The sequence below is a fragment of the Lepisma saccharinum genome, chromosome 13 (assembly GCF_977018435.1).
Source record: "Lepisma saccharinum chromosome 13, izLepSacc3.1, whole genome shotgun sequence".
Lineage (NCBI taxonomy): Eukaryota > Metazoa > Arthropoda > Insecta > Zygentoma > Lepismatidae > Lepisma > Lepisma saccharinum.
In genome coordinates, this window is record NC_139241.1 from 58557482 (window position 1) to 58583581 (window position 26100).

General features: G+C 42.6%; 2 protein-coding genes across 2 annotated transcripts in view; one reads left to right on the forward strand and one right to left on the reverse strand.

Moving 5' to 3' along the window:
* On the reverse strand, nt 1–25563 carry LOC145996977 (BTB/POZ domain-containing protein 2-like). Its single transcript, XM_083133568.1, has 5 exons — nt 25479–25563; nt 23330–23450; nt 21784–21923; nt 18704–18908; nt 1–1226 (listed from the first exon to the last, which is right to left on the reverse strand). The coding sequence occupies exons 1-5, from the start codon at nt 25484–25486 to the stop codon at nt 309–311; spliced, it is 1392 nt and encodes a 463-aa protein (XP_082989694.1). The 5' UTR covers nt 25487–25563; the 3' UTR covers nt 1–308.
* LOC145996978 (hemolymph lipopolysaccharide-binding protein-like) overlaps nt 1–26100 on the forward strand; it is a 54529-nt gene that overhangs the window by 21589 nt on the left and 6840 nt on the right. The gene's annotated exons all lie outside the window — the stretch shown is intronic.

Consider the following 26100-nt stretch of genomic DNA (forward strand, 5'->3'; position numbering starts at 1 on the left):
ATCACTGTACTACCTATATTTGCAGTAAAATAATTATATTATTATTGTGTCATGAGTCCGTGTGGTATTTATGTATAAAAGCAGTACACGAAATATCACAGAAAATATATGATTGTATAATCTAACAATACAGTAGGAAAAGTTTAAAACAAGAAGCCACTAAAATGAAAGCAAACTCATTTTACAATAACATAGTATAAAGTCCTTATAAATTATGCTGCGTGTAAAAAGTTAGGCAGCTATTGCGACGATTTAAATAATAAAATATGAAAACTTCAAAAACTGTCAAGTTACAAGTACATTTTTAACTAATTACTGGGTTCAGTTAAACCTAATATGAGGGAATGTTGGCAAGGCATCATGTACAGAGTTCTTTTTGCCATTTTGCAATGTTCCAGTGACGGGGTTGAGAAGGGGTACCAACCTTTGGTGTTGAAATGAACCCTGACCGAGAGTGGGCTCATGGCTTTCGTCACGTGCAGAAGGTTTTCTAATTTCACTGTCATCTGGCTACCCCAGTGAACGCGACCCTTGAAGATTCCCGAACCCAAGATGGCCGGCGCGATCCCAGTTCTCACATATACGCGGACTTCCTCCTCGTAAGTGGAGAGGTCGCTGTTCGGGTATATGATCTTCAAAACGTCCAGGTTCACCTCTTGAGTGGGGAGGACGAGACCTTCAACCAGAACGAACATGTCGGTGACGAGGATTTCCTGCTCGAAGAAAACGAACTCCTCCGTGGAATGGAAGCATCTCTGAGCACCTTTGAACCTGATGTGAGGAGACAACGTCTTTGGGCGAAGATTGGGCAGGCAGAGACCCTCGAGGTTAGCAAAGATGGTGTCGCTGAAGCGCTTCTTCGTCTCCACGCACAGCAACGGCGGAGGTGGGGTCTGTCCGTTGGTGATGAGGAACATGAAGATCCCGGTGACTTCCTCCGTGGTCAGCAGCCCGAACTGGGCTGCCTTCCCGAACTCCTGGCAGGTCAGAGTCAGGAATCTGATCTTGCAGACGGCATCCCCGAGGCATTTACGCAAGTTGGCACCTTTAGGTGGCATGCCTCTTCGCTCGCACTCGCTCAAGGTCCAAGTCACGCACGCCTCGAAGAGTTCGAGTTCAGAGTTCAAAGCCAGCTTGCGTTCATCCAGCAGAGCATGGAGGAGCGAAAAGTCAATGTCTTCCAGAGCTGAGCTCTTCAGTACTTGTCTGGTGTTGGTCCTCAGCATCTGATTAAAAAAAGAAACAACATGAGCATCCTCCGTGAGGAATTACTACTAAATTTATGATTTTAAATCGTAAACAGCACATCATAGAACAAACTACACATGGTGACACTATAAATTTCTCTTCTTCAGACCAATTAGGATTATAAGAATCTACTAAGTACTACTAATTCATGCGAGTGTACATACGAAACAACTCTTGTTTCATAAACATGTTTATGTTTGAGAAGATTTACTTAATTATCTCTCCATTGCCAGGAATACTTGGGTTAATGGTGTTGTTATAACGCATATCAGGGAAATCATATTTCAGGATCTAAGTGTCACATTTTTATTGCCTATGACTGTACCTTACTGTCCTCTCACAGTAGCAAAGGCAGAGAGATAGTTTTCTAAATTTAAAATTATAGAAACCTATTTACGCAGTACTATGAATCAGGAACGTCTTAGTGGTCTGGCTCTTCTTTCAACTGAAAATGACACAGCCAAAATATCAAGTTTAACAAAGTAATCGATAGTAGACCTAGTGGCCGGGTACCAAGTCATCAATTGGCGCTCGAATCATCATTTGGCGCTCGATCGCCTTAATGGATTTCTCTCGTAAGGCATGTGTTGCCAACTCCTTACCCGAAAAAATCACCAAGATTATGACGCTCGTCGTAGCCTTTTATGATGTACATTTTGAGAGCAGAGTTGGCAACACTGTGGGGGCACTGTAGCCTTTTATGAGGGGGGTCTATTGCTTTTTGTTTACATCTGGCAACACTACCGTAGTTTGACAATGTTGTTAACCTACTGGGTTTTTTTTCACTGTAAATTTTCATCAAAGGGCCTGAGGGGGTCCATGTATTTTTTATGTCTGGCAATACTGTTGGGGGCCTAGTGTTGGCAACACTGTGGGCTTACTGTAGCTTTTTATGAGGGGGGGGGTCTATTGCCCTCTGTTTACATCTGGTAACACTACCGTAGATTTTTTGACAGTGTTGTTAACCTACTGGGTTTTTTTCACTGAGGCTCGAATCATTATTTGAGGCTCGTCGTAGCCTTTTATGATGTATATTTTGAGGGGCACAGAGTTGGCAACACTGTGGGGGGGGCACTGTAGCCTTTTATGAGGGGGGGGTTTATTGCCCTCTGTTTACATCTGGCAACACTACCGTAGATTTTTTGACAGTGTTGTTAACCTACTGGGTTTTTTTTCACTGTAAATTTTTATCAAAGGACCTGAGGGGTCCATGTATTTTTTATGTCTGGCAATACTGTTGGGGGCCTAGTGTTGGCAACACTGTGGGTTTTTACTGTAGCCTTTTATGAGGGGGGTCTATTGCTCTCTTTTTACATCTGGCAATTTTATTGGATGTTTTGTTTGAGGCTTGGGTTTTGCCAACCCATCCGAAGAAAATTCCACTATATGATCTTTCACTGGCTAAGCTAACCTACAAATAGAAATTGGCAACACTGACGAGTCTTGAATTATTATTTGAGGCTCGTCGGTGTTGCCTACCCACTCTACAAAAATTCTACTATATGATATTTTGAAACTTTTGAATGCAACTTATCATAATTTTCCAACTGTGGGACCAAGTGTTTATATATCGTGACTTTTGTAAACCTCTTTCGGGAACAATGTGTCGCACACACACACGTGCGCGCGCGTGCCTGTATTGTGACGCAAGCAAACAAAAAAAAAACTTTGCGTGTCATTACAAAAAAAACTTTGACCGTATTCTTAAATAACTAACAAAGACAATGAATCTTTTTGGCTTCCGCAAACAGATCAACATGGAGACTGCACCACCAAATTCCAATAACCTCTTACCTTCCGTATTATCTAAACTCAATGGTTTACTGATTGTTCATCTCAACAGCATTTGGACGAAACTGAATGACGATGTGGGCAAGATGTTTTATGTTTTTAATAACAATTTACATTTCTACGAAATTCCGATCGACGGGAAACTTCAAATCACCGTGAATCCGGAAAACGCAGGCGAAATCAAAATTTCTACCGGCAAGAATATTTTTCGAATCAAGCACGACAAGATGCTTTCTAATATTACGTACGATGTGTCTGCAGGAGATTATTTTTACATGGAACTCCTCGGAGATTACGACAAACTTATTCCTCTTTTTGTAGAATTACGAATCGTCTATCCTATTATAAATAACCGTTAACCAAAAATGCCTAACGACATTTTCGGCAACACCAAGCGTGTAGACCACGCAGAAGAGATTCTCATGTTGGACATTCGAGTTAAGAAGTTGAGGACCGATTTGATTGCTTTGCAGGAGACCTTAAACAAAAGTTTAGAGTCGGAAATCGCTACGCTCCAAACGCAATGTCTCGACCCCATTCTGAAAATCGATTCCGAACTGAAAACGCTCATAAAAAATTATGTCGACGTACCTTCTTACGACAGCGTTCAAAATATACAGTTGAGCGTGGATTCGCTTCAAAATGATTTGGCCAAATTACAGCAATTTCAATCGAAAAATGAAGATTTGGAAAAATTGAAACTCGAAATCGAAGAACGAACTTCCGCAATAGAAAAGAATTTCTCTGAACTTCAAACCGTCGTGAACGATATAGACGCAGAACGCTTACATGTCGTCGTTTCCAAATTACAAGAAGAATTCACCAGCACGTTGGAAGAAATTAAATCCAAGTTGCAGACTTTGGAAGATACAATGACGAACCTACCATCGTCGGACGAACTGCAGGTCATCGGTAAAAGCGTCGCGAACATAAAAATTCAATTGGAGGCCTATCAAGATTTCGAACACATTAAAACCACCATCGCTACGCTTCAGGCGTCCTTGGAATTGATCAACGAAGAAATTAAAAATATTCACGCTGAAGCAAGAGCGTTGACGAGCATTCAAGACACGTTGGGCACGGTTCAGCAGAAGATCGAATATTTAGAAAATTTGAACGTCGAAACGAATCTCGCTCATTTTCATCACGTACTCGACAACATACAGGGTGACTTGGAATCGTTACGGACGAGCGTGCCTTCGAGCGAAGATTTGGAAAAATTAAAAACGGCGGTGACGGCACTATCCGATTCGAACGACATCAAAAGTTCATTGAGCGATCTCGAGAGTAGGGTGGCCAATCTCCCCACCTCCAAAGAATTGCACGCTTTGAAAAGAAACATATCACGTATGCTGAAACGACTAGAAACGGAAACGGCGAACGTGGAACAGATTCGAGACGAAATTAGTTCGCTGGTGTCGACGCTGCCCACTTCGCAGAGCGTCGCCGACCTTCACACGCAGTTTACAGAGATGCGAAGGATCGTGAACGATCTTACCGAGAAGAGCTCGAAATTGAATCAAGTCGAGAACCTTCAGAACATTGTCGTCAACATCAGAGATCAAGTTGGAGTGCTGGAATCCACGCAGGAATCGACGCTGGCCTCTTTCGGCGCCAAGTTGCAAGAACTCAACGAAAACTACAAGCAGTTGAACGTGGAAGTGAAAATCAAACCGTCGTTTTCTGCCGTAACGGATACCATAGTCGAGCATTTGCTGCCCATCGAAAATAAACTCGGACAAGTTCACAGTAATCTGCTCGGCGTCGACACTAAATTCGCTAAACTGCATTCTCTGCAAGCCATCGAAATCAACAGCGTACCCAATCAACAGAGAATCTCCACGTTCGTCGAAGGTAACAAACTGTACATGTTGCATCCTTATCATCCGTACTACAAGTTTCTCCTCGATGGCACGATTCAGATAAACGAATTTTCGTACTGGTCTCACGGCAGAAAAGCTAGCGTTCCTACCATGACTTTGATATCGAATCGTGGTGTCCAGAAAGCAGGAAACATTCCTCTGGCACGTTGGAACGAAACGCGCAACATATATGAAATACACGAAGACGAAGATCTTACCGTTTTCGACGTGAGTGCCGGCGATAAGCTGATCATTCAAAACACGAACGAAGTGCCACCCTCTTTGAATCCCATCACGCTTGTGCTTCTCTTGAAACGTAATCTCTAAAAAAAATGTCTAGGCAAGCCATCGTCGAAGAATTGCATAAACCTGCACGCCGTAACTACGAACGTTTGGCTGTGGTAACCAAGGGCATCGACGACCTCTGGCAAAGCGACCTCGTGGAGATGAGTAGCGGCAATTTGAAAAACGTACATAAATTGAACAAGGGCAACAAGTACCTCCTCACCGTCATAGACACATTTTCGAAATTCGCATGGGCTCTACCTTTGAAAGCCAAAACGGGAACATGCGTCACGGAAGCATTTAAATTAATTTTTCGCGAAAGCGGCGGCAGACAACCACGGTTTCTGCAAACGGACAACGGTAAAGAATTTTACAACGCCGTATTCCAAAAGTTTATTCAAAAACACAAGATTCGACATTATTCGACCTTCAGTCACATCAAAGCCAGCATCGTGGAAAGATTCAATCGAACCTTGAAAACACACATGTGGAAACGATTCACGCTTCGGGGAAATTACAAATGGGTCGACATCCTGCCGGAACTCGTCGACACCTATAATGAAACGGTACACAGAACGATAGGCATGAAGCCAGTTGACGTTACCAAGTCCGACGAGCAGCGTTTAATTTCTACCGTTTACTGTCCAAAGTACACACCCACGACAAAAAAAGCTAAATACAAAATTGGAGACCGGGTGAGGATCAGCAAATTCAAACGCACCTTCGAGAAGGGATTCACAAAAAATTGGAGCACGGAACTCTTTACGGTGGTTCGAGTTTTACCTGGAAACCGACACACGTATATAATAAAAGATAGTAGCGGCGAGATTTTGAAAGGAAGATTTTACGAAGAGGAACTCTCTAAAACGAAACACCCTGACACGTACCTCATCGAGAAAGTATTGCGTAGGAAAGGTGACAAACTGTTTGTCAAATGGCTGGGACTTCCGGAAAAGAGTTGGATCGACGCGGACGAAGTGATCTTGTGAGTACGTGGAACGTGGTGAAGCGTCTACCGGATCCGGAAAGTCAAACGAGAAAAAAAAAGAACGGCGAGTTGCTTCCCGACAGCATCCGCTGTCTGATCGTAGGTCCTTCGGGGTGTGGGAAAACGACACTGCTCGTGGACAATTTTCTCCTCGCACCGAATTGGTTAAATTGGAAGAACAGGCACCTGTACGTGTTCTCGAAAAGTTTGGAGCAATCCAAATACCAGCAACTGATGAAAGTGTACGATGGTCTGGACATTGCAACGTTCGCTTCGGAAATAAAACCACTCGACGATTGTCGTGAAAATTCAGTCGTCGTGTTCGACGACGCCATCCTGGAAAATCAAAATGAAATTCGCAACTTTTTCACGCAAGGTCGTCACAAAGGAATGGATTGTTTTTACCTAGCTCAAACGTTTTCCAAAATTCCAAAACAGTTAGTGCGCGACAACGCTAATTTCATATGTTTGTTTCGTCAAGATCACACCAACCTCAAGCACGCGTACGATGACTACGTAGGCGGAGACATGAACTACAATCAATTTTCGGAACGCTGCTGCTCTACTTGCTGGAACGGTGACGATTTCGGATTCGCGACGATCGACATGACGAGGAAACCCAACGACGGAAAATACAGAAACAAAATCAACGACTTTCTAAACGTTGCAACCTTGTGAGAAACGACGTGTATAAATAACGTCATGACGAAACGAAAAATCGAAGACGAAAATCTCAAGCTTCGCGATTACCTCGCGAAACGCTTCAAAGGTTGGAAATCCGAGAATCGCGGATTCTACGAAGAGAAGAAACGTCAGGATCAACCCGTGATCGATGCCATCAGCAGTCTAGGTAAAGAAATTAAAAGTGTCACGGAACAAAATAAAAATTTGATCAACGAACTCGTACCGCTCGCAGCTAAAAGTTACGCCGTACCCACTCCCATTTCGAGCATTCCTTCGACGCCGTTCGAACTGAAGGATGCACCGGCACGTCGTGCCATAGGCAGCACGTCTTCGGATAAAATCGAGTTGGGACCTTTGGCACGAGACTACCTGAGCACGGGGAAATTCGACAAGGATGAAGTGTTCGGATTGTATCCTAGCATGGAAACCAGCGAAGGCGGCGGTGTGGTGTGGAAGATTGGGAAATCGAAGGTGACCTTCGAAGGCAACGATATTAAAGTCAATTTAGGCGACAAGGATAGTTGGAACAGGTATCCGGGTACGGTGGGACTGTGGGAACTCGTTGCCAAAAAGCAGCCGAAAGATTACACCGACGAAGATTACCAAAGTTACAAGGAAATTCTGATCATGACGGATGCCTTGTACCAGAACAACGACGCCTCGCAGAATAGGGTGAAATCGAGCAGCGGCGAGAAGTACAGGAATCTCATCAAACCGATTTGGAACCAGGTCAAAACAGGCAGCGGCGTCAAACGCTACAACACGTTACCCAAAGAATTCGTTTGGGTGGACGACGTTAGGAAACTCGTGGACCGATTGTTGGTGATAGCCGGCGAAGAGAATGCAGGCAATCGTAATTTCTACAACGAGAAGGTTGGCATCGTGGACATGATCAGCACGAAACTTTCCAACTTCATCGTGAACGACGACAAGGGCATAGGTTACCTGATCAAAATCATCAACACGCTGCCTCCAAAATTTTGGAACGTGGCCGAAGGAAAGGGACTCGTGAACGACATCATCAACAAGTTACCTTTCGAGATGCATCTACCTGGCTACCAGTACTGCGGACCGGGCACCAAACTCGAGAAAAGATTGGAGAGAGGAGACAAGGGTGTGAATCCGTTGGACGCAGCATGCAAAGATCACGACATCGCCTACAACACCACGCAGACGGATCTGGACGCACGTCACGAAGCAGACAAAAAATTGGAACATGCAGCTTTCGAAAGGTTCGTGAGCAGAGACGCATCGCTGGGTGAACGGGTCGCCGCACTGGGTACCACCATCGCCATGAACACAAAACAAAAATTGGGGTGGGGTATATAAATAACATACCGTAAAAAAACTACACAAGAAAAAATCTCAGAATATATATATAAATAACATACCGTGAAAATAACACATAGAGCATCAACATGAAGCCCAAGGGTGTCGTGTACCAGATACCATACTCCAATCTGAAAAATCTAGGTGCCCTCGATGGGTTACTCACCAAGAAACAACGCGAGAAGAAACGTTCTTGCTTGTCGAAAGGACATGGAATGAAATTGCTGCTCAGCACACCTCAATTGAAAAGATTGCAGCGTTCGCGGAAACAGCAAAAGATCGGAGGTTTCATATTCAGCATCCCGGCCATCCTGGCAGCATTGGGGGCCGTTGGAAGTTTGGCCGGCGGAAGTGCCGCCATCGCGAAAACCGTCATCGACTCGAAGAAGAACAAGGCGGAATTGGAAGAACAGAAACGTCACAACCTGGCCATGGAGAAGAAAGGGAAGGGCGTGATGAAAAAGTTTAAAAAAAAGAAACAGAAGCACTCACCAACCGAGACATTGAATCTCTGATCGAACCGTTACAAATCAAACACTTCAGAGGAGTTTTCATGTCCGACTCGTTACCTTCAAGCGTTAAAAGAAGAGAATGCGGAGTAGTCAACTTGGACGGTCAAGAAAATCCAGGCACGCATTGGATATGTTACCACATAAACGACAATGATAAAGCATTCGTTTTCGATTCTTTCGGAGGTGTTCCACCTACAAATTTAATTCATTATCTGAAAACGAACAAAACCTCTATATACTACAACGACGAACGCATTCAAGATTTCGGAGACGTGAACTGCGGTCATCTCTGCCTCTCCGTGCTCGCGTTTCTCTCTAAAATAAATAACCCTACGATCGAGGATTTCCAGAAAGCATTGTGGAACCTCAAACAGCATCACTAGGATGGGCGTGTTCCATCTCACGAGCGAATCTTCAATCTTGAAACTCACGCTGCACGACGACATCGTCTATCCTAAATCCGTGGCTCTGCGTGCATTCTACAGCATGTACCTCATACCTAATGTTACGCAGCACAACAACAAAATTAGCGTCGGAAGCGAACACATCGTCGTCACGCCAGGACAATACAATCTTTCCACTTTGCAAGCTCAATTACCCAAAGGCACATACCTTTCTCAAAATTCGGTCACGCACAGAGTGGAAATCCTATCCGCGACGGAGACCGTGGACCTGGGCACCATGGGAGAACTTTTAGGTTTCGAGAACGACACCAAACTCGAAGCTGGCATCAAGCACGTAGCAACCAACATTCCTAAATTCTTGGCCATAGAGACTCTGAACGTACACTGTAACGTGGCCGAAGGCATGATCACGAAATCTTCGGACGGATTGTTAGGAAGTCACAAGCAGACGGGAATCATAGCCACTTTCAAACCAAGTTCCGAGTTCATGGAACCGATCATCTACACGCCCTCTTCGCCGATCTATTTTCCAGTATGTCGCAACCGCATAGACGACATAGAGTTGGTGGTGACGAACGAGAAAGGAGACGTGGTGGATTTCGCAGGTGCCACTACGACGGCCATCGTGGAGATCAACATATAATAAATAACCATACATGTAAAATGGAGCAAATCGAAAGTTACGAATTGCAATCTTTCCCTCCCAACCGTCGCACGTTCGCCAATCTGAACGAAGCGAACAGGGAGATCGAATACGACGTGGACGTAGGCGACGGGTTTATTCATCCTCACAGAGCGGACCTCTACCTTCAATTCGACGTGGTGAAGAAAGAAAGCGGAGACGCGTTTCCCGCAGCAGCAAACTTGATACTCGTGGACAACTTCGTGCCTCACCTGTTCTCGCAGGTGGAGGTGAGGAAACACAACACCGTCATCGACAGAATAGATTATCCAGGCATCACGTCGACGGCAGTGGGAACGTTGAAATTATCCAAAACGGACGCAGCGTACTACCAGGCCGGGGGATTCGAAGCCGGAACCAAAATATCGACGAAAAGTCACACGGTGCTCTTTCCCATGCGTCTGCTGCCTGGTTTCTTCTCGGACTACAAGGAGATCATGTGGAAGGGAGGACTGAGGATCACGTTTCGAAGAGCGGCCAACGACAACGACGCACTGATGCGATACGCTACTTTGGGTCCGGACGGCACCACGCCGATAGCCAACACTTTACCCGAAGCGGCGAAATGCGTCATCCGGAGCATGGAATTGAGAATGCCGGTGGTGGAATACGAAACGAACTACGCCCTCAAGTACAAAGCGGAGATCTTGAAAAGTCCGCAGGTGCCGATTCACTTTCACGGTTACCAGTGCGTGCAGAAGATGGCGTCGGGAAGTCACATGGAATTCGACGTGACGACGCAGTTCAACAACATACAGTTCGACATGCCAGATTTCGTCGTAGTGCTTTTTCAGACCGGACGCGATAACGATCAGGAAAAAGATTCCAGCAAGTTCGACGACTGCAAGATCAAGAACGTTTATCTGAAGAACGGTAGGAACGAAGTGTTCCCGCGCGAGAATTACAACCTCGACATGACCAAAGACGATTACCTCAAACTTTACGAAGCTTACACGGCTTACAAACGCGTGACCGAAGGAAGCGTGGACGTGTACTACGCGCCCAGCGAATTCAAAGCACGGAGACCCATGACCGTCATCAACACATCTAAGAGGAAGCAAGTGGTGGTCAACGATCGTACCAACATCAAGATTGTATGCGAGTTCCACGATGCCTTGCCTGCAGATACTCTGTGCAGTGTCATTCTTATTGCAGAGAAAACATTTGTGTATGACGTCAAGAATGAAAGAGTAACTGAACAGTTTTAAATAAATAAAAAAGAATAGCACACAATAAGAAATGTGGAATTTTATATATATAAGTACAAATTGCAATTAGCAGTTTCCAGAAGTTTAATTTTGCTGTGCCATGCATGCATGTAATCGAGGAAGTGGAAGTAAATTAAAATTGTTTTTTTTTCGCATTGCCTATTACTTTTTGTTACACTCTGGGCAGGTCTTACTAGTTTGGAGGCGATAGTGGCCCCACGGAAGTGTATGGACCCCACATTCAAGAATACACCTCTTGTCGTCGTGTGCATCCAGAGCAACTTTCCTGACAATATTAGTTGTAAGCACATGATCGACGCTTTGGATACGATGCTCTTTTTGTAGAATGGGCGATTTTGTTCTGAGGCACTCGAGGTAATCCTCAAACTTGAGGTGCTCCCGAACCACTTGCTTGCTTACACCCTTTGCCTTTTTTGTTACAGAACACTCAGCCCGGATCGCATAGGCTTTGGCACGAAGTCCAGCAAACTCCACAATCACATCCCCGTCTTTCTCGTCCTTGAGTTTGCCGGGTATTTTTTTGTTCCGGGGCAGAATTCCATACCGGTTTAGCTGGGGATAGCCCGATGTGTCGAAGAGCTTGACAAGAGCTGGAACTTTGGCTATATCACCATACGCATCGGCCGTGCGAACATGGTATACCAAGCTGTCTGTGTCTGTGTAGAGGAGCGAGATATTGTGGTTGTAGTGTGCACGTAGTATGCCGTAATATGTCTCGAACATGCACAACTTGCTCAGATCCAAAACTGCAGCTCCCACATAGATGGGCTTGTTGAGTAACACCTTGCCCCGGTTCATGTGAATCAGAGACATCTGTTCGTTGTAAATTGTTCGAGACCTAAACAGCGGGCTTGCAACAAGTCGACGACACTGTGTTTTCTTCGTCACCAACCTCACATCAACGCGATTTCGCACATTCTCCATGGTCTTCCCAAATACCGCATTGTTCATTAATTTGAAAAAATCGCGATCAAGTTCCGAAGTGGCATCAGTGCGATGTTTGGTGTTCAGTTCGATGTACGGCTTCAACCATGGAGACTGCCTGAACAAGAGCACGTGGTAAACTGCTTTGACCGAGACCCCTTGCTGCATTAACCACTGGAGGTTCCGGTAGTGTAGCACATAATGCTTTTTGGGCTCCAAGTCCATGACGAGCTTCGGTTGATCCGAGCCAGGTGGACACTTGAATTCCGGAGCAGGCGAAAGGTCACAGAATGTATCCTGCAGCTTCTCGGGGAAGTCAAGGTCCACCTCGGCAAAAAACCCAAACTCGTCGCACTCTTTTTCGATGTCGTGGCATAAAGGATCAACCCACTTAAACTGTCCTGTTGGGAGTGGCTGCATCATGGAGTGCCCGTAAAGATTATTCACGTCAGTGTACATGATGTAGCTTGATGGTTGGGAGGGGTCGTAACCAGTGGCCATGTGGTGATTGTTGGCGTGTGCGAAGCGTTGCGACACTTGGACCATGCCGCCCCGGATAGCTCTCTCGATGAAAAGCATGATATCATTATCGGAGATAAGTGAAAGTTTAACTTTAGTCAGCAGGAGCATGGCCGACCATGCCAGTCCAGGAAGGCTGTAAAAATATACAGGGTCCAGGTTGTAAATGTTTATCGCAGTCGCCCGAAACGCCTGGAACACATCGGCAAGAAGCGTCACATCAAGCTTCAGGTATGCATCGTGGTAATCACCGAAAGTTCGGCAACCCAACTCGACCCACATAGACTGAGCATGCTTGTACTCCTCGTCGGTAATACCAGAACCTCTCAGCTGGCTGTAGAACTTATCCTGGGGAGGCAGCAACTCTTCTTCGAACTTGGAAGGGTCTGTGACGTATTCGTAGGGGTAGACCCCTTTACGTCTGATGAGTGCGACATCTAAGTTCGGGAAACTTGATGTGGTAATGGCTAGTTGGTCGTCTCTGAGCTTCCCAGCAAGAGCATCGAGGCTTGCCTGGAGGAACCTCAGAGAGTCGAGGAACCGAAGCTCGATGCTGCTGCTTGAGTCGGGGATCGGCACCCACTTGCTGATGCTAATATAACGCTCCTCGTTCTGTGCCAGGACATTGATTCTCGCATTGTCGTACCCTAGATGTGTGACCAAGTGATGGAAATCATATCCCGAGCCATTGTGAAAAAAGACCGGTATGAAGCGCGGGTCCCTGGCTCTCAAGTTACATCTGTTGCACCACGGGCCAATGTAGCTTCCGGTCCCATAATGGTCATGGTGGTGGACCTTTTTGTTATCGTCAGTGAAGACCGACTTGCAAACAGGACAATTTAGAGCCATTTCGTGCTGATGCTTGTTTTTGGGAGACAGAGGCAGCATGGGCTTGGGGGCCAACAGCACCTTCCCTATCTTGATGGCTTCCTGTTGCATTTTCTCCAGGAAGTGTTTGACCGGGTCGGGACCGCGATACACATAGGGCTCGGAGGCAATATGTTGGTCTCGCCACACCACAATATAGGAGTAACTCGAGGCCTCGTGGATTTGGAAAGGAATGGTAGAGGATGTTTCGGGGTTGGGCTCGCAGTTAGACAGAGGTTGAAGAAAGGCCTCGAAGTCTGCTACAATATAGGCAGGATGCTTCACCATAGCACTGTGCATGCGAAAGCACTCTACTGCACCAGGTTCGGGCAGGATAATTCGTGCAGGCTTGTTGGTACCACAGTAGAACATGTGGCGAGCTAGCTTCTCAGCAGCAATGTTGGGACCTCTGATGCGCCGGTAATCCTGCTGTTCTCGATTATTAAATGTAGCCAAGCACCTGCGACACACCTCGACGTGGGTTTTGCCTTTGCTCCGTTGGCTCGAAACAAGCCGAGAGAGGGAACGGATAAGGGTGTAATGGTGATGGGTCTCGTCCTTGATGAGCAGGAGGTTGATTTCTCGTACCTCGTTGTTGTTGCTCACGTTGCTCACCCGGATGGGGTGGACCTCATTTTCGTTCTCGGTGAGACCGTAAACATTGATGGCTAATTGCAGGCCCAACAAGTCACGAGCACCAACCTCAAACTTGCGAATATGCGAGACTTCTACAGGGTAGGCAATCCCGGCCATTGCATCCTCCAGTTCCGACTCATACTGCGTGTAGTGTGCAACACGGCGTGGACTGTTTTTCCAGTGAACAGGGTGTAATGCTGCCAGCACCGACCAGAGGAAGCATTTGGTGTCTTTGTTCTGAATATTGAGAACAGCTTTCCTTGCTTCAACCTCGGGTGGCAGGGCAATATAGCTAGACCCTGCCAGTGGCAGGGACTTGCTAAGTTTCAGACGAAGTTCGTGGGGGTCGCCACACAGCGAACCGCCCGAGCCTTTAGCCCGATGCTCCTCGTGCTTTGCCACAAACTCCTCGACAAACTTGTCGTAGATGCTGTCGAGGTCAGTGATATCTGCCTGATGCAGTGTTTTTGCTTTTGTGGCATGGAAGAATTTATATATTTCATCAGACGGTTTCTTATACTTGCAGCATAGCACAGCATAGAATTTAGTGGAGTATGTAGCCAATGCATCGTTGAGGATGGATATTATCTTAGCTCGCTCGCTCTCCAGAAAACTACGCACATCGCAGAAGCTGTCTGATGTTATGTTAAAGTCTTCTAATAAATGCTCAAACGCAATTCGGTCTGCTTTCTTCGCCAGCTTGACGCGTTTGGCAGGTGGCGATGCATCGAGGGAGGTTACTTCTACCTTTCGCTTGGAAGGTTGCGGTAGAGATGTTCCAGTGCTCTTGCAAGTAAGCTGGTGTCGCTTGAAGTTGGCAATAGAAAAATTTATTCCACACTTAGAGCACAATTTGGTTGCACATATTCGCTTTCCCGGCACACAAGTACGACAGTGCCTTTGAAAATGTTCACTTGACATAGCAATTTGGCACGTAGGGCAATTTTTTACAGAACGCATAATGCAGAGATTTTTTGGGGGTATGTTATTTAATACCTAATGCTGTGCAATGCAAAATATAATTGTTCACTTTTTTTTAACTATTTTCTATGACCTTACTTGTTTTTTTTTTTCCGCCAAATTATATGCTTCTAGTCTCCTATACAATACAATATACGTACAATATTGTCAACAGTATCATATTTGAGCAGGCCGCTTGTCACCTAAACACTACAGCTCACAGGTTGGCAAAATCTGACATGAAAGCAGATAATACGCTTATGCCTTATTTATATATAATTTTCACGGGGGCGTTCAATATTGTCAACAGTATTATATTTGAGCAGGTCGCTTGTCACCTAAACACTACAGCTCACAGGTTGGGAAAATCTGACATGAAAGCAGATAATACGCTTATGCCTTATTTATATATAATTTTCACGGGCGTACAATATTGTCAACAGTATCATATTTGAGCAGGTCGTTTGTCACCTAAACACTACAGCTCACAGGTTGGCAAAATCTGACATGAAAGCAGATAATACGCTTAAGTCTTATTTATATATATAATTTTCACGAACGTACAATATTGTTAAGAGCGTCAGTTTCCGTAGAGCTCTCTTTTTCCATCTTCCCTCTATACAGTGAAGCTGTAGAAGACACAATTAGCTAACCTAGCATAGGTTAGGTTAGGTTAGGTTAGGTTAGGTTAGGTTAGGTTAGGGTGGGTTAGGTTAGGTTAGGTTAGGGTGGGTTAGGTTAGGTTAGGTTAGGTTAGAGTAGGTTAGGTTAGGTTAGGTTAGGTTAGGTTAGGTTAGGTTAGGTTAGGTTAGAGTAGGTTAGGTTAGGTTAGGTTAGAGTAGGTTAGGTTAGGTTAGAGTAGGTTAGGTTAGGTTAGGTTAGGTTAGGTTAGGTTAGGTTAGGGTGGGTTAGGTTAGGTTAGGTTAGGTTAGGTTAGCCAGTGAAAGATCATATAGTAGAATTTTTGTAGAGTGGGTTGGCAACACCGACGAGCATCAAATAATGATTTCAAGCCTCAAATAATAATTTCGAGTCTCAAAAAAAGGAACATCCAATAGAGTTGCCAAATATAAAAGGGGGGCAATAAACCCCCCCTCATAAAAAGCTACAGTAAAAACCCACAGTGTCGCCAACACTAGGCCCCCAACAGTATTGCCAGACATAAAAATACATGGACCCCTCAGGTCCTTTTATGAAAATTTACAGTGAAAAAGCTTTCATTGTTCATGATGTCAAGAGCATCTACCTCTAGCGCAGGTTGCTTGTTGCTGACTTACAGACTGATAAGAGCTTATGCAAGAGCACCCTGCTTGGCGAGCTGTAGAAGCCACAATTACCTAACCTATTTTTTTTAAAATATATTTGTAAAATCCATCTAATGTCTGAATTTAAAAAAAATATATATTATATTTGTTAACTGTTTAAGGAAAATTTTTGCAAAATACCCCGACAACGTTTCAGCTACTAGGACCTCATTACCATGAGCCTAATCCTAGTAAGCCACATACACACCTGTTCTTCGTATCGCATATACTAGTAAGTCAGATGACATACTGGGAGAATCACATTTCCCCCAATGATCCCACCACAACAAACGTCGCACATGCTAGAAGAAACAGGATCAGGATATTTTATGCTAAATTTACGGCTGCCTGTATGCAGTTATAGGCAAATCATTAAAAGAGCGCTCTAATATACAATGATTTCTCCTACCATGTACCCTAACATACAATTTAACATAACAAATAAAATTTCGATTCGTCTATATATACCCAACAAAACTCAAAAACTGTCATACGCGAGAGCTAATATTTTGCAACAACTATAATTACCCAACACTAGCAACAAGAACAAAAAAAATATATCAATTACTTGTATAATATTAATTAGTAACTTTAGATAATATTAATTATTAGTTTTCAGTTGTAATTAATTTTAAAAAACAATTAATAACCTGTTAGGTGATGATAACCAAGTGCAAAAAGCATTGCATTTTTTTTTTTACACACAAACAAAACACCACATAGTTCACAAAACCTCTAACAGATGGCAGATAGTTACATGGTTCTAGTTAGGATGATTTTTGGGTTGTTGGATTGGGGTTGAAGAAGACTATTTGTTGTAGTGACCACAGTATTGTTTTTTTTGTGTGTGTGTGTTTTCTGTTCTTTTACGAGAATTAATATAGGTTGTCATAGAACCCTCCAATTCATGACTTAGGAAAAATCTGTTTGGTGATTCATCATGTACACCTATATGTGAGAAAAAGTATGAATAGTGGTAGTGTTGCCAGATGTAAAAAGAGAGCAATAGACCCCCCTCATAAAAGGCTACAGTAAAAACCCACAGTGTTGCCAACACTAGGCCCCCAACAGTATTGCCAGACATAAAAAATACATGGACCCCTCAGACCCTTTGATGAGAATTTACAGTGAAAAAAAAACCAGTAGGTTAACAACACTGTCAAAAAATCTACGGTAGTGTTGCCAGATGTAAACAGAGGGCAATAAACCCCCCCCCTCATAAAAGGCTACAGTGCCCCCCACAGTGTTGCCAACTCTGTGCCCCTCAAAATATACATCATAAAAGGCTACGACGAGCCTCAAATGATGATTCGAGCCTCAGTGAAAAAAACCCAGTAGGTTAACAACACTGTCAAAAAATCTACGGTAGTGTTACCAGATGTAAACAGAGGGCAATAGACCCCCCCCTCATAAAAAGCTACAGTAAGCCCACAGTGTTGCCAACACTAGGCCCCCAACAGTATTGCCAGACATAAAAAATACATGGACCCCCTCAGGCCCTTTGATGAAAATTTACAGTGAAAAAAAACCCAGTAGGTTAACAACATTGTCAAACTACGGTAGTGTTGCCAGATGTAAACAAAAAGCAATAGACCCCCCTCATAAAAGGCTACAGTGCCCCCACAGTGTTGCCAACTCTGCTCTCAAAATGTACATCATAAAAGGCTACGACGAGCGTCATAATCTTGGTGATTTTTTCGGATAAGGAGTTGGCAACACATGCCTTACGAGAGAAATCCATTAAGGCGATCGAGCGCCAAATGATGATTCGAGCGCCAATTGATGACTTGGTACCCGGCCACTAGGTCTACTATCGATGCCTTTGCTTAATGATAATAAATCAATCTATAATGTAAGCATTGTAATTAATCATGCATCTTAATTTGTTAATGAGTAAAGAATGTATTTTACAGTATCTATATTATTAGTTATTTTGTACTATTTGTCTCTAGTATAAAAAAACAAACGCATCTTTAAAATCATAATATAGAGAATTATATTTGCTTACACCCCACATGCTAAAATTACGTATTTTTTTTGTATTCGTAGATCCAGCCACTATAATGGCAGTAACAGGAGGCCCCACTTGAGTTGTCTGCCCCACGCCCCTATGAGTCTAATTAAGTCTCTATTGAACGCACTGATTATACATTTATTGTGTTCCGATATAATATCTCAGGTTAGAATCAAATTAAACGTGCAATTTGATATAATAACAGTTCGTCCAACATGAAATGTTCCATATATTTTAATGGGAAAACAGTTGCCTGTCTGAAGAGCCACAACTATCGTGCTGCCACCTACAATTAACTTTGCCTGATCAGCCCCACTCATACTATGCTCTGCAGGAATAGGAGGAACATTCAGAACGGAGCGCCTTTCCAGCTGAATAAGCTGCATACGTTAGTGCACATACAAATGTAAACAACTTATTAGAGATTAAAAACAAAAACAACAAAGCGGTCTGCTTTAGTCTTACCTTCATTGAGGTTTCAAGTAAGCCATCATCCTCGTACAGTCTAGCGCACTGTATAGTCTGCCATGTCGTCTTAGGTGTGACGTTGAGCTGTAGGTATTTGGAGCAGAGGGTCACCAAATCTGGCATCATGTACTTGTGAGCTGCTCTGTAGAGGTTCAAGGCTTCTTGCACAGAATGCACATCGAATTTGTCAGTGTAAATGAAGCTGCGTGGATTAAAGGTTATGTGCAAATTAACAAATACATTTTTCAGTTTGATTTATTTCTATTTCATGTAATACATAATTTAAGCGTTCGTGGGGGAAACGATTTTGTTCAACGTAATGTATTGTGCGGGTGTGGAACATGGACATCCGCAGGAATTTTTCCAGGGAGGGGCAAGGAAGGTATTTTTTTCCAGGGGGGCAAACAAGGCACATTTTCCCCAAAAATAGTGTTGTTCCCTAAAAAAACATTGCTTAAATTTGAATTTATGGTGTTCATGCAATAATTAACACATATTATTGTGGCTAAAATGAAATTATATGTGTGAAATACATAATTTTTGTTTGACTTTCATTTTCCAGGGAGGGAGGCACGACCCCCCTTGTCCCCTTCCGGACGCCCATAGTGTGGAAGGTGACCCGAAAAGTTTTCCATCCCATAAAAATATCGTCCAGGCGTATTTGCGAGAAAACTGTTTCATTGCGAAATCCAAAATATTACTTTTTTTTTAGTTTCTCATGTCCTAGGAGGTTAACAAAAGTATGCCATAACTTGTAAATGTTAATAACTTGCCCGCGACAAGTTACGTGTATGTTTAAATATGTGACACAATATACACTGGTCAAAATAATTAGGGGAGCAAGCAAGAAATCCCAAAACCAAAGTTGGCAAGTCAAAAGTAGCAATGTATTTTGATTAGGTGAGTGTGTCCTCAACCAGTACAATACATGTCTATTGAGTCATTAGCACAACAGAGTTCTAGGAATGATTTCTGCAAGGTGCTGCACAAAATCAGGAGAACAGCACGGTGATAAGACAACAGAAATGAACAGATACGCAACAGATGCATACCTCTAATAAGGCGTGTGGTCGCCATGAACTGCTATGACAGCTGCACATCTGTTTTGCATGGAACCAATAAGGTTATCAACGACAGTCTGCGGGATATTCACTCATTCCTCCAGAAGGGCCATTTCCAACTGTTGCAGAGTTGTAGGCGGCGCTGGCCGAGCAGCAATGCGTCTTCCGAGTGTGTCCCACACATGTTCAATGGGATTCAAGTCTGTGGAGGACGCTGGCCATACCATTCGTTCGATACCCTCATCCCGTAGCATGGCGTCAACCAGACGTGCTCGGTGAGGTCGGGCATTATCGTCCACAACAATGAAACGATCACAGATATCTGCAGCCATTGGGACAACATGAGGCCTCAGGATCTCATCCCGGTACCGTAAGGCTGTCAAAGTACCGTTCCGGATAATGTGCAGAGGGGTACGTCGACCAACACTGATCCCTGCCCATACCATTAAGCCACCGCCACCATACTGAGACACTTCGCCCACATGTGCGGGATAATTGCGAGTCCCACGTTCGCTCCAGATGAGAATGCGTCGATTCTGACTGGAGACTGAAACGAGACTCATCCGAGAAGAGAACTGAACTCCACTCTCCATGTCCCCACTCACGATGTTCCACAGCCCACTGTCTGCGGGCCCTATGGTGTTGGGCATTCAGAGGGACACACACCATTGGTCTTCTTGCATAAAGACCCCTTTCCCGCAGGCGATTTCGTACAGTTTGGCCCAAGACTCTTCGTCCTGTTGCCAAAACAAGGCCGCGCTGCAAGTCAGTTGCGTTTGCTGCCTATTCCTGAGAGCCGACAATGCTAAGTACCGGTCTTCCCTAACTGTTGTTGACCGTGGGCGACCTTGCCCATGCCTCCTTGGTACTGTACCTATCTGTTGAAATCGTGTCCACAACCTGGAAATGACACTGCGTGACACACAAAGGGCTGCAGCCACCTCACGTTGTGTTTGCCCTGCTTCCATCCTCCCAATGGCTCTCCATGCGCTAGATTCCCCTAAATCGTGTTGTTCTGCCATCGTTCCTATTCAACACTACTCAACTGAATCCCAGCTGCACTTACGGTCTGCCAGCACCACACAACCGGTGTTCCCAAGTGACCTCGTGATTGCTCCTCATATCACAAATTCTGCCACGTGCCTTATAGTGTCACTAGAGAGCTCTTCATGCTGATGATTCATCACAGATGAATTGTACATTGCTACTTTTGACTTTCCAACTTTGGTTTTGGGATTTCTTGCTTGCTCCCCTAATTGTTTTGACCAGTGTATCTTGATGGTAGTCTTTTTCTCAGGATATCAACCAGGTGATTTCCGGATAGGCTTCCGAGGTTTTGAGATCTAACGTCACTCTCATCTTCAGGGAATGAAGACTTCGATTCCTGAAGAAGAGAGTGCTTGAAAGCTCGGAAGCCTTTCCGGAAATCACCTGGTTCATATCCCGAGAAAACATCTTCATCATTCGCTGCCAGGAAAGTTTCAAGAATAATTTCAAAATATATCATTATGAAATAATTAACATTTTGCTTCATAAGAAAAAAAAATACCTCGCTAAAAGTTACAAGAAGTCACAAAATGAAGAAATTTTGGTAGATATTGTAGACGTGTTATATTTCACGAAATCTGTGACATGTTTTCGGGTAGGTTAGGTGAAGATAATAACAATAGCACAGATAAGGGTATGTAAACAACATAAAAAGTCAGCAGTGGCGGCGAGTTCAAGTACATTTAGGGGAAAGTATTGGCTTGATATTTTATCTCGCCCAGTTGAGGAAGTTTGGGGGAGGGTGGGCAGAATGGGGAGAGTAGTGGTCGGAATGCAATTTGACCAACCATTCCTAAAAAAATAATTTAAACAATAATTTAAATAATTTAAACAACGTCAAATGATGGAAAAGTTAGTAAATATAGGACTGGCTACTATAACAGAAGACCTGAACCCTCCTTAGGAAAAATGCTGGGCACTGCACTGATTTGTCACTTGTGTCAAAATAACTACTGAACTTGTACTTACTGAAGAAGAAGTTTAAATGTGTCTGCTGAAACGTCCGGAACTTCTATTGGTTTGCCTGTTGTCTCACGTATACTTCCACGGAACATGCACTCGAACACGGGACTGGCCACTGTCAAGGGAAACCTGTGGGCTTTCACGAGCTGCAAAACAGAGAAAACAAAGAAGATCTCTTGCACAATTATAATTGCGTGCGTTACAACCACTTTTTGTGACACAAAAAATGTTAATTGTTATTTCTAGGGTGTTCGGGAAGGCACATGTCACAAACTGCTACTTTCTATTGCTTTCATCTAAGTCACACTGAATCAATTACAGAAACATGCCTATCATCTCTGCAATGTTTGCTATTAAAGGGATAAACATAAATAACTGTGTTAAAGTGGACTTAAAATACAAAATAAATAAATCAATAAATTAATAACTGTGTGCTGTAAAATTGCAATTTTTGACTGAAGTTCTTTTTTCCCGATCACCCTACAATTGTGGCAACCATTTTTTATAAAGATTAAGTCCACTTTATGCACAGACAAGCAAATCTGGACTGGACCTACAGTTTAAAGTAAAGTCCCAATCTTTATGTGCCGACTGCGCCATGTATCGTCGTCTTACTATTATTATAAAGACTAACGCTAACTTAACAACATCCTTTATTGTCCAACACGAAGTATAACAAGAACTCAAGAAGTTACAAGCAACGATCTTGGTTACAATGACCGTTCACTGTCGGCTATGTTGCCGTTAACAGTGGTGCCAGTTCCTTCCGTCTGAAGGCACTGTTGAGTACACATATTATCATACAATTGGGTTCCCGAAACACCCGATTACATGCCAAACAGCGACTGTGGAAACGTATGAAATTGTCTATTTCTAAAACCTGATATATTTCAATTTTTCTATTGTAGTTATTTTGCCTCGATTTTCTACCTCTGGACGAAATAACAATCACAAAGGGGGCGTTGCAGTATTGCGTATGTGACATCTTACACATAAAATGTAAGGTTCTAGACATTAGATTGTATTAAAATATTTATAATGATCTGATTTCATAGAATTATAAAGTAAGTACTTTGTGGCGTCTGATTATAAATGAAAAAAACTTGAGTATGATGACAGCCTGAATGCATGAAAAGCATTAACGAAAATGTGTTACATGGGTGCCGCTTTAAAAATGTAGCAAGTTTGACTTTATTTGTCTCTGAAGCATATTGGCTACATATATGCTAATATTTTTTATTGGTGAAATATGCAAATTATATGCATACACTAAAATTTAAACCTCAGTGCAATTAAAAACAAAAATAATTTTCAGTTTGATTCATTTACATGTAGTAGGGCCACTATCCGTGAGATCTACCAAACAGGTATAGACGACACAACCCAATACCCCACAGATGATTATCCTAGCTGTAGTTCCAGACGCCAGAGCCTTGTTAGCCTGCATGCTACAGAGTCCAGGCTACAACACGGAAGTCAGGAAAGCATTTAAGTATTCAATAACGTAACATTTACGTTCAATTTATGTAACATAAAAATAAAATAAAATTACCTCCGAGTGTTCTTCTCCGACTAGAAACTCACAATCGCTCCATAATTCAGATTCTAGCAAGTGCTTCCACCTATCGGCTCTTCCCGAAGCTTCCAGCAGGCGTTGGTCTACCTTGGTTAAACTGCAATCACAATAAAATTGTGCTCACGGTTAATAGGTCTAGGTTTAATTACAGTCTTGTAATCTATGGGTCCTGGGCTCGATTTCCGAGAGGGTTTATGATTCTACGACCATGTTTTCATTAACTTGGCCATTAATTACCTCTCCAAAACAAAATTTAACCCGGATTTTTAATCATTACTGATTTTTTTGAATGTGTGGTACAAATTGATTGTTTTGGTTTATTTTACTTTGCCTTTCGGTCACTTTTTGGCTAATTATGACGATGAGGATGACTGATGATATATTGAAATTGATGATGGGACACTCAAAAGAACACCCATGCCTTGGCCGGGATTCGAACCTAGGATCCCTGGCGACCTGGTCCGATGTGATAACCACTCAACCACGGAGTTCTGCGGAACAAATTGAAATTTGAAACAGTCTATTCGTGTACAACTAACAATTAGGTAAGATACCTGAACGCAATATGGCCTACCTAAGGTTTGTGATTGTTTCTAATGGTGTATAAAGTCAGACAGGTAGATAAGAATATTCATACAATTACGTTTTTTTTTACTAACGACATAATGAGATTACACAAAGAAATAACATTGTTTACAAACTAATAAACAAGGAAATGATGTGTCATAACTTGTCACCAGAAGACCTTGAATTACACATCACAGTCTGGTCAAATGAAAGATCCCTAATCATCCTTACTGACTCCTAAACACTCTACGTGAACATAAAAGTAACAAATGTTACATTTGGGCATGTCTTTCACGACATTCCTATGTAAGCCGTATTGAGCCAACTTACACAATGTTCTTTTCTTCCTTCGTTATAAACAGGACTTTAGATTAAAGTCTAAAGTAAGTACATTGTTGTAAAGTACAAATTATGAGCTATCATAATATGGACTAGAGATATAAATAAAGTACAGTGGGATCCATGAGTATTACCGTACAAATTGTCCATCACCATGTTCGTGCACTTTATTTGACCCAATAAGAGCTTCAAGAATGAAAAGAAAACTCAAAACAAGATGTTAACAACTTCTGCACCAGCATACATAAAAATCCATCGCTTAAAAACACACAGGATGTAAGAGAAAAAATAATGAATATACTCATGGACAATTTTCAGGGTAATACTCATGGATCCCACTGTACACTTGGAAGATGTAGTAAGTGATAACTTCCATATGCAATATTAGACCACGTAGAACACAATCATGAGGTCCAGCTATTTCGTTTCTTTGTCCTGAAGTTACTACATTATTGGTGCAACCAACAGGTTCAATCACGTCATTCGGACAGTCTTGATATACTAAAGCCATCTGTTGAATTAACCTTGTAACTACTTGGAAACAGCAAATAGGCCATATTGGGTTATGGTACCTTACAATGATTTTGTCTAATAAAATAATAATTACTATTATTTTCCATTTTCCGATCTTTAGGTAACAATTAAATTCCTTCCTTTATTTCTTACTTTGTGTGTTTTTTATTTTGTTTCTATTTGTGTAACATTAATCAGAAACTGTTTTTTTTTCATAATTTAAAGTGATATAACATCTAGATTTGTTTTTCTATTTGATTTGATTTAGTTTATTTTACTTCGTATTTGGCTAATCGCAAGGTTGAGGATGAGTGATGATATCATGAAATTGATGAAGGGACACACACCAAGAACATACATGCCTAGGGCGGGATTCGAACCCGGAATCCCTTACCACTCCGCAACGAAGACAGGCTAGATATTTATTCGCTTGGTTGGTATTTGACTTAACTACAATAAATGCGTTAAGCTAGGTTCGCGCTTAACCCATTTCAAATAATCTAATGTTACTTCATCAACAAAACGTAGCGTAGCACAAAAAGTTACAAAAAGAAAATCACCAAACAAAATCTTTGTTTTTATGTACCATTAAATATCAATATATACTAATTCTAATAATCTCGATCAATACGCCTAACACTTTTTAAATATACATTGCTTTTGGTGACATAGCATATTATGTTATAATATTATCTAAATGACTTACTTATTCATACTGTACACGATTTCCTTTTAAATTATAAAAAAAATAAATACCCATGCAAGAGATAAAGCACATTATTGTCGTCAAGGTGTTTACATACAGGTCGATCAATCAGTGCCTCGTCTGTTCGACACTTTCGTCGAACATTTTTTTAAACTTATTTTCAACCGAAAGCAAAATTTACTCTTGCACATTTCGTGAACGTGACCACATTTTGTTTGTTTTTTGTAGGTGTATTAGCAAGTGTGTTATTATGTTCCCTTTATATCTGTCTGAAACTAATATCACCTACACTTGATGTGTTTTCTCGTCACACTAACCCCAAAACAGATACACACAATCGTCTGCTACCCTGAGATAGTAGCTATAATCATTTTTGTGAAGCTCTGATTTATAGTTCAACTTAAGGACAAACCATTGTTTGGGAGGAAGTTTGTGCGTGAAAATATTACATGCATTTTTTATATAAACAACGTTTATCCATCTCATTAAAATATACTGCTTATAATAATTAGGATGTCCTTATCTACTTAACTTCACAGACATGTTTTTATGACTCAATATTTCTGCCGGAAATGGAGTGGAGGAACTTCCGTGTACAAATGTAGAGATAATTTGTTTTCCT

Bases quoted from the DNA above. Each gene is read 5' to 3' on its own strand.
- LOC145996977 (XM_083133568.1), bottom strand. The intron at 18,909-21,783 runs GTAAGTACAAGT...TAATCCACGCAG, and splicing joins ACATTTAAACTTCTTCTTCA to CTTCATTTACACTGACAAAT. The intron at 1,227-18,703 runs GTAAGACTAAAG...TTTTTTAATCAG, and splicing joins TACTTGAAACCTCAATGAAG to ATGCTGAGGACCAACACCAG.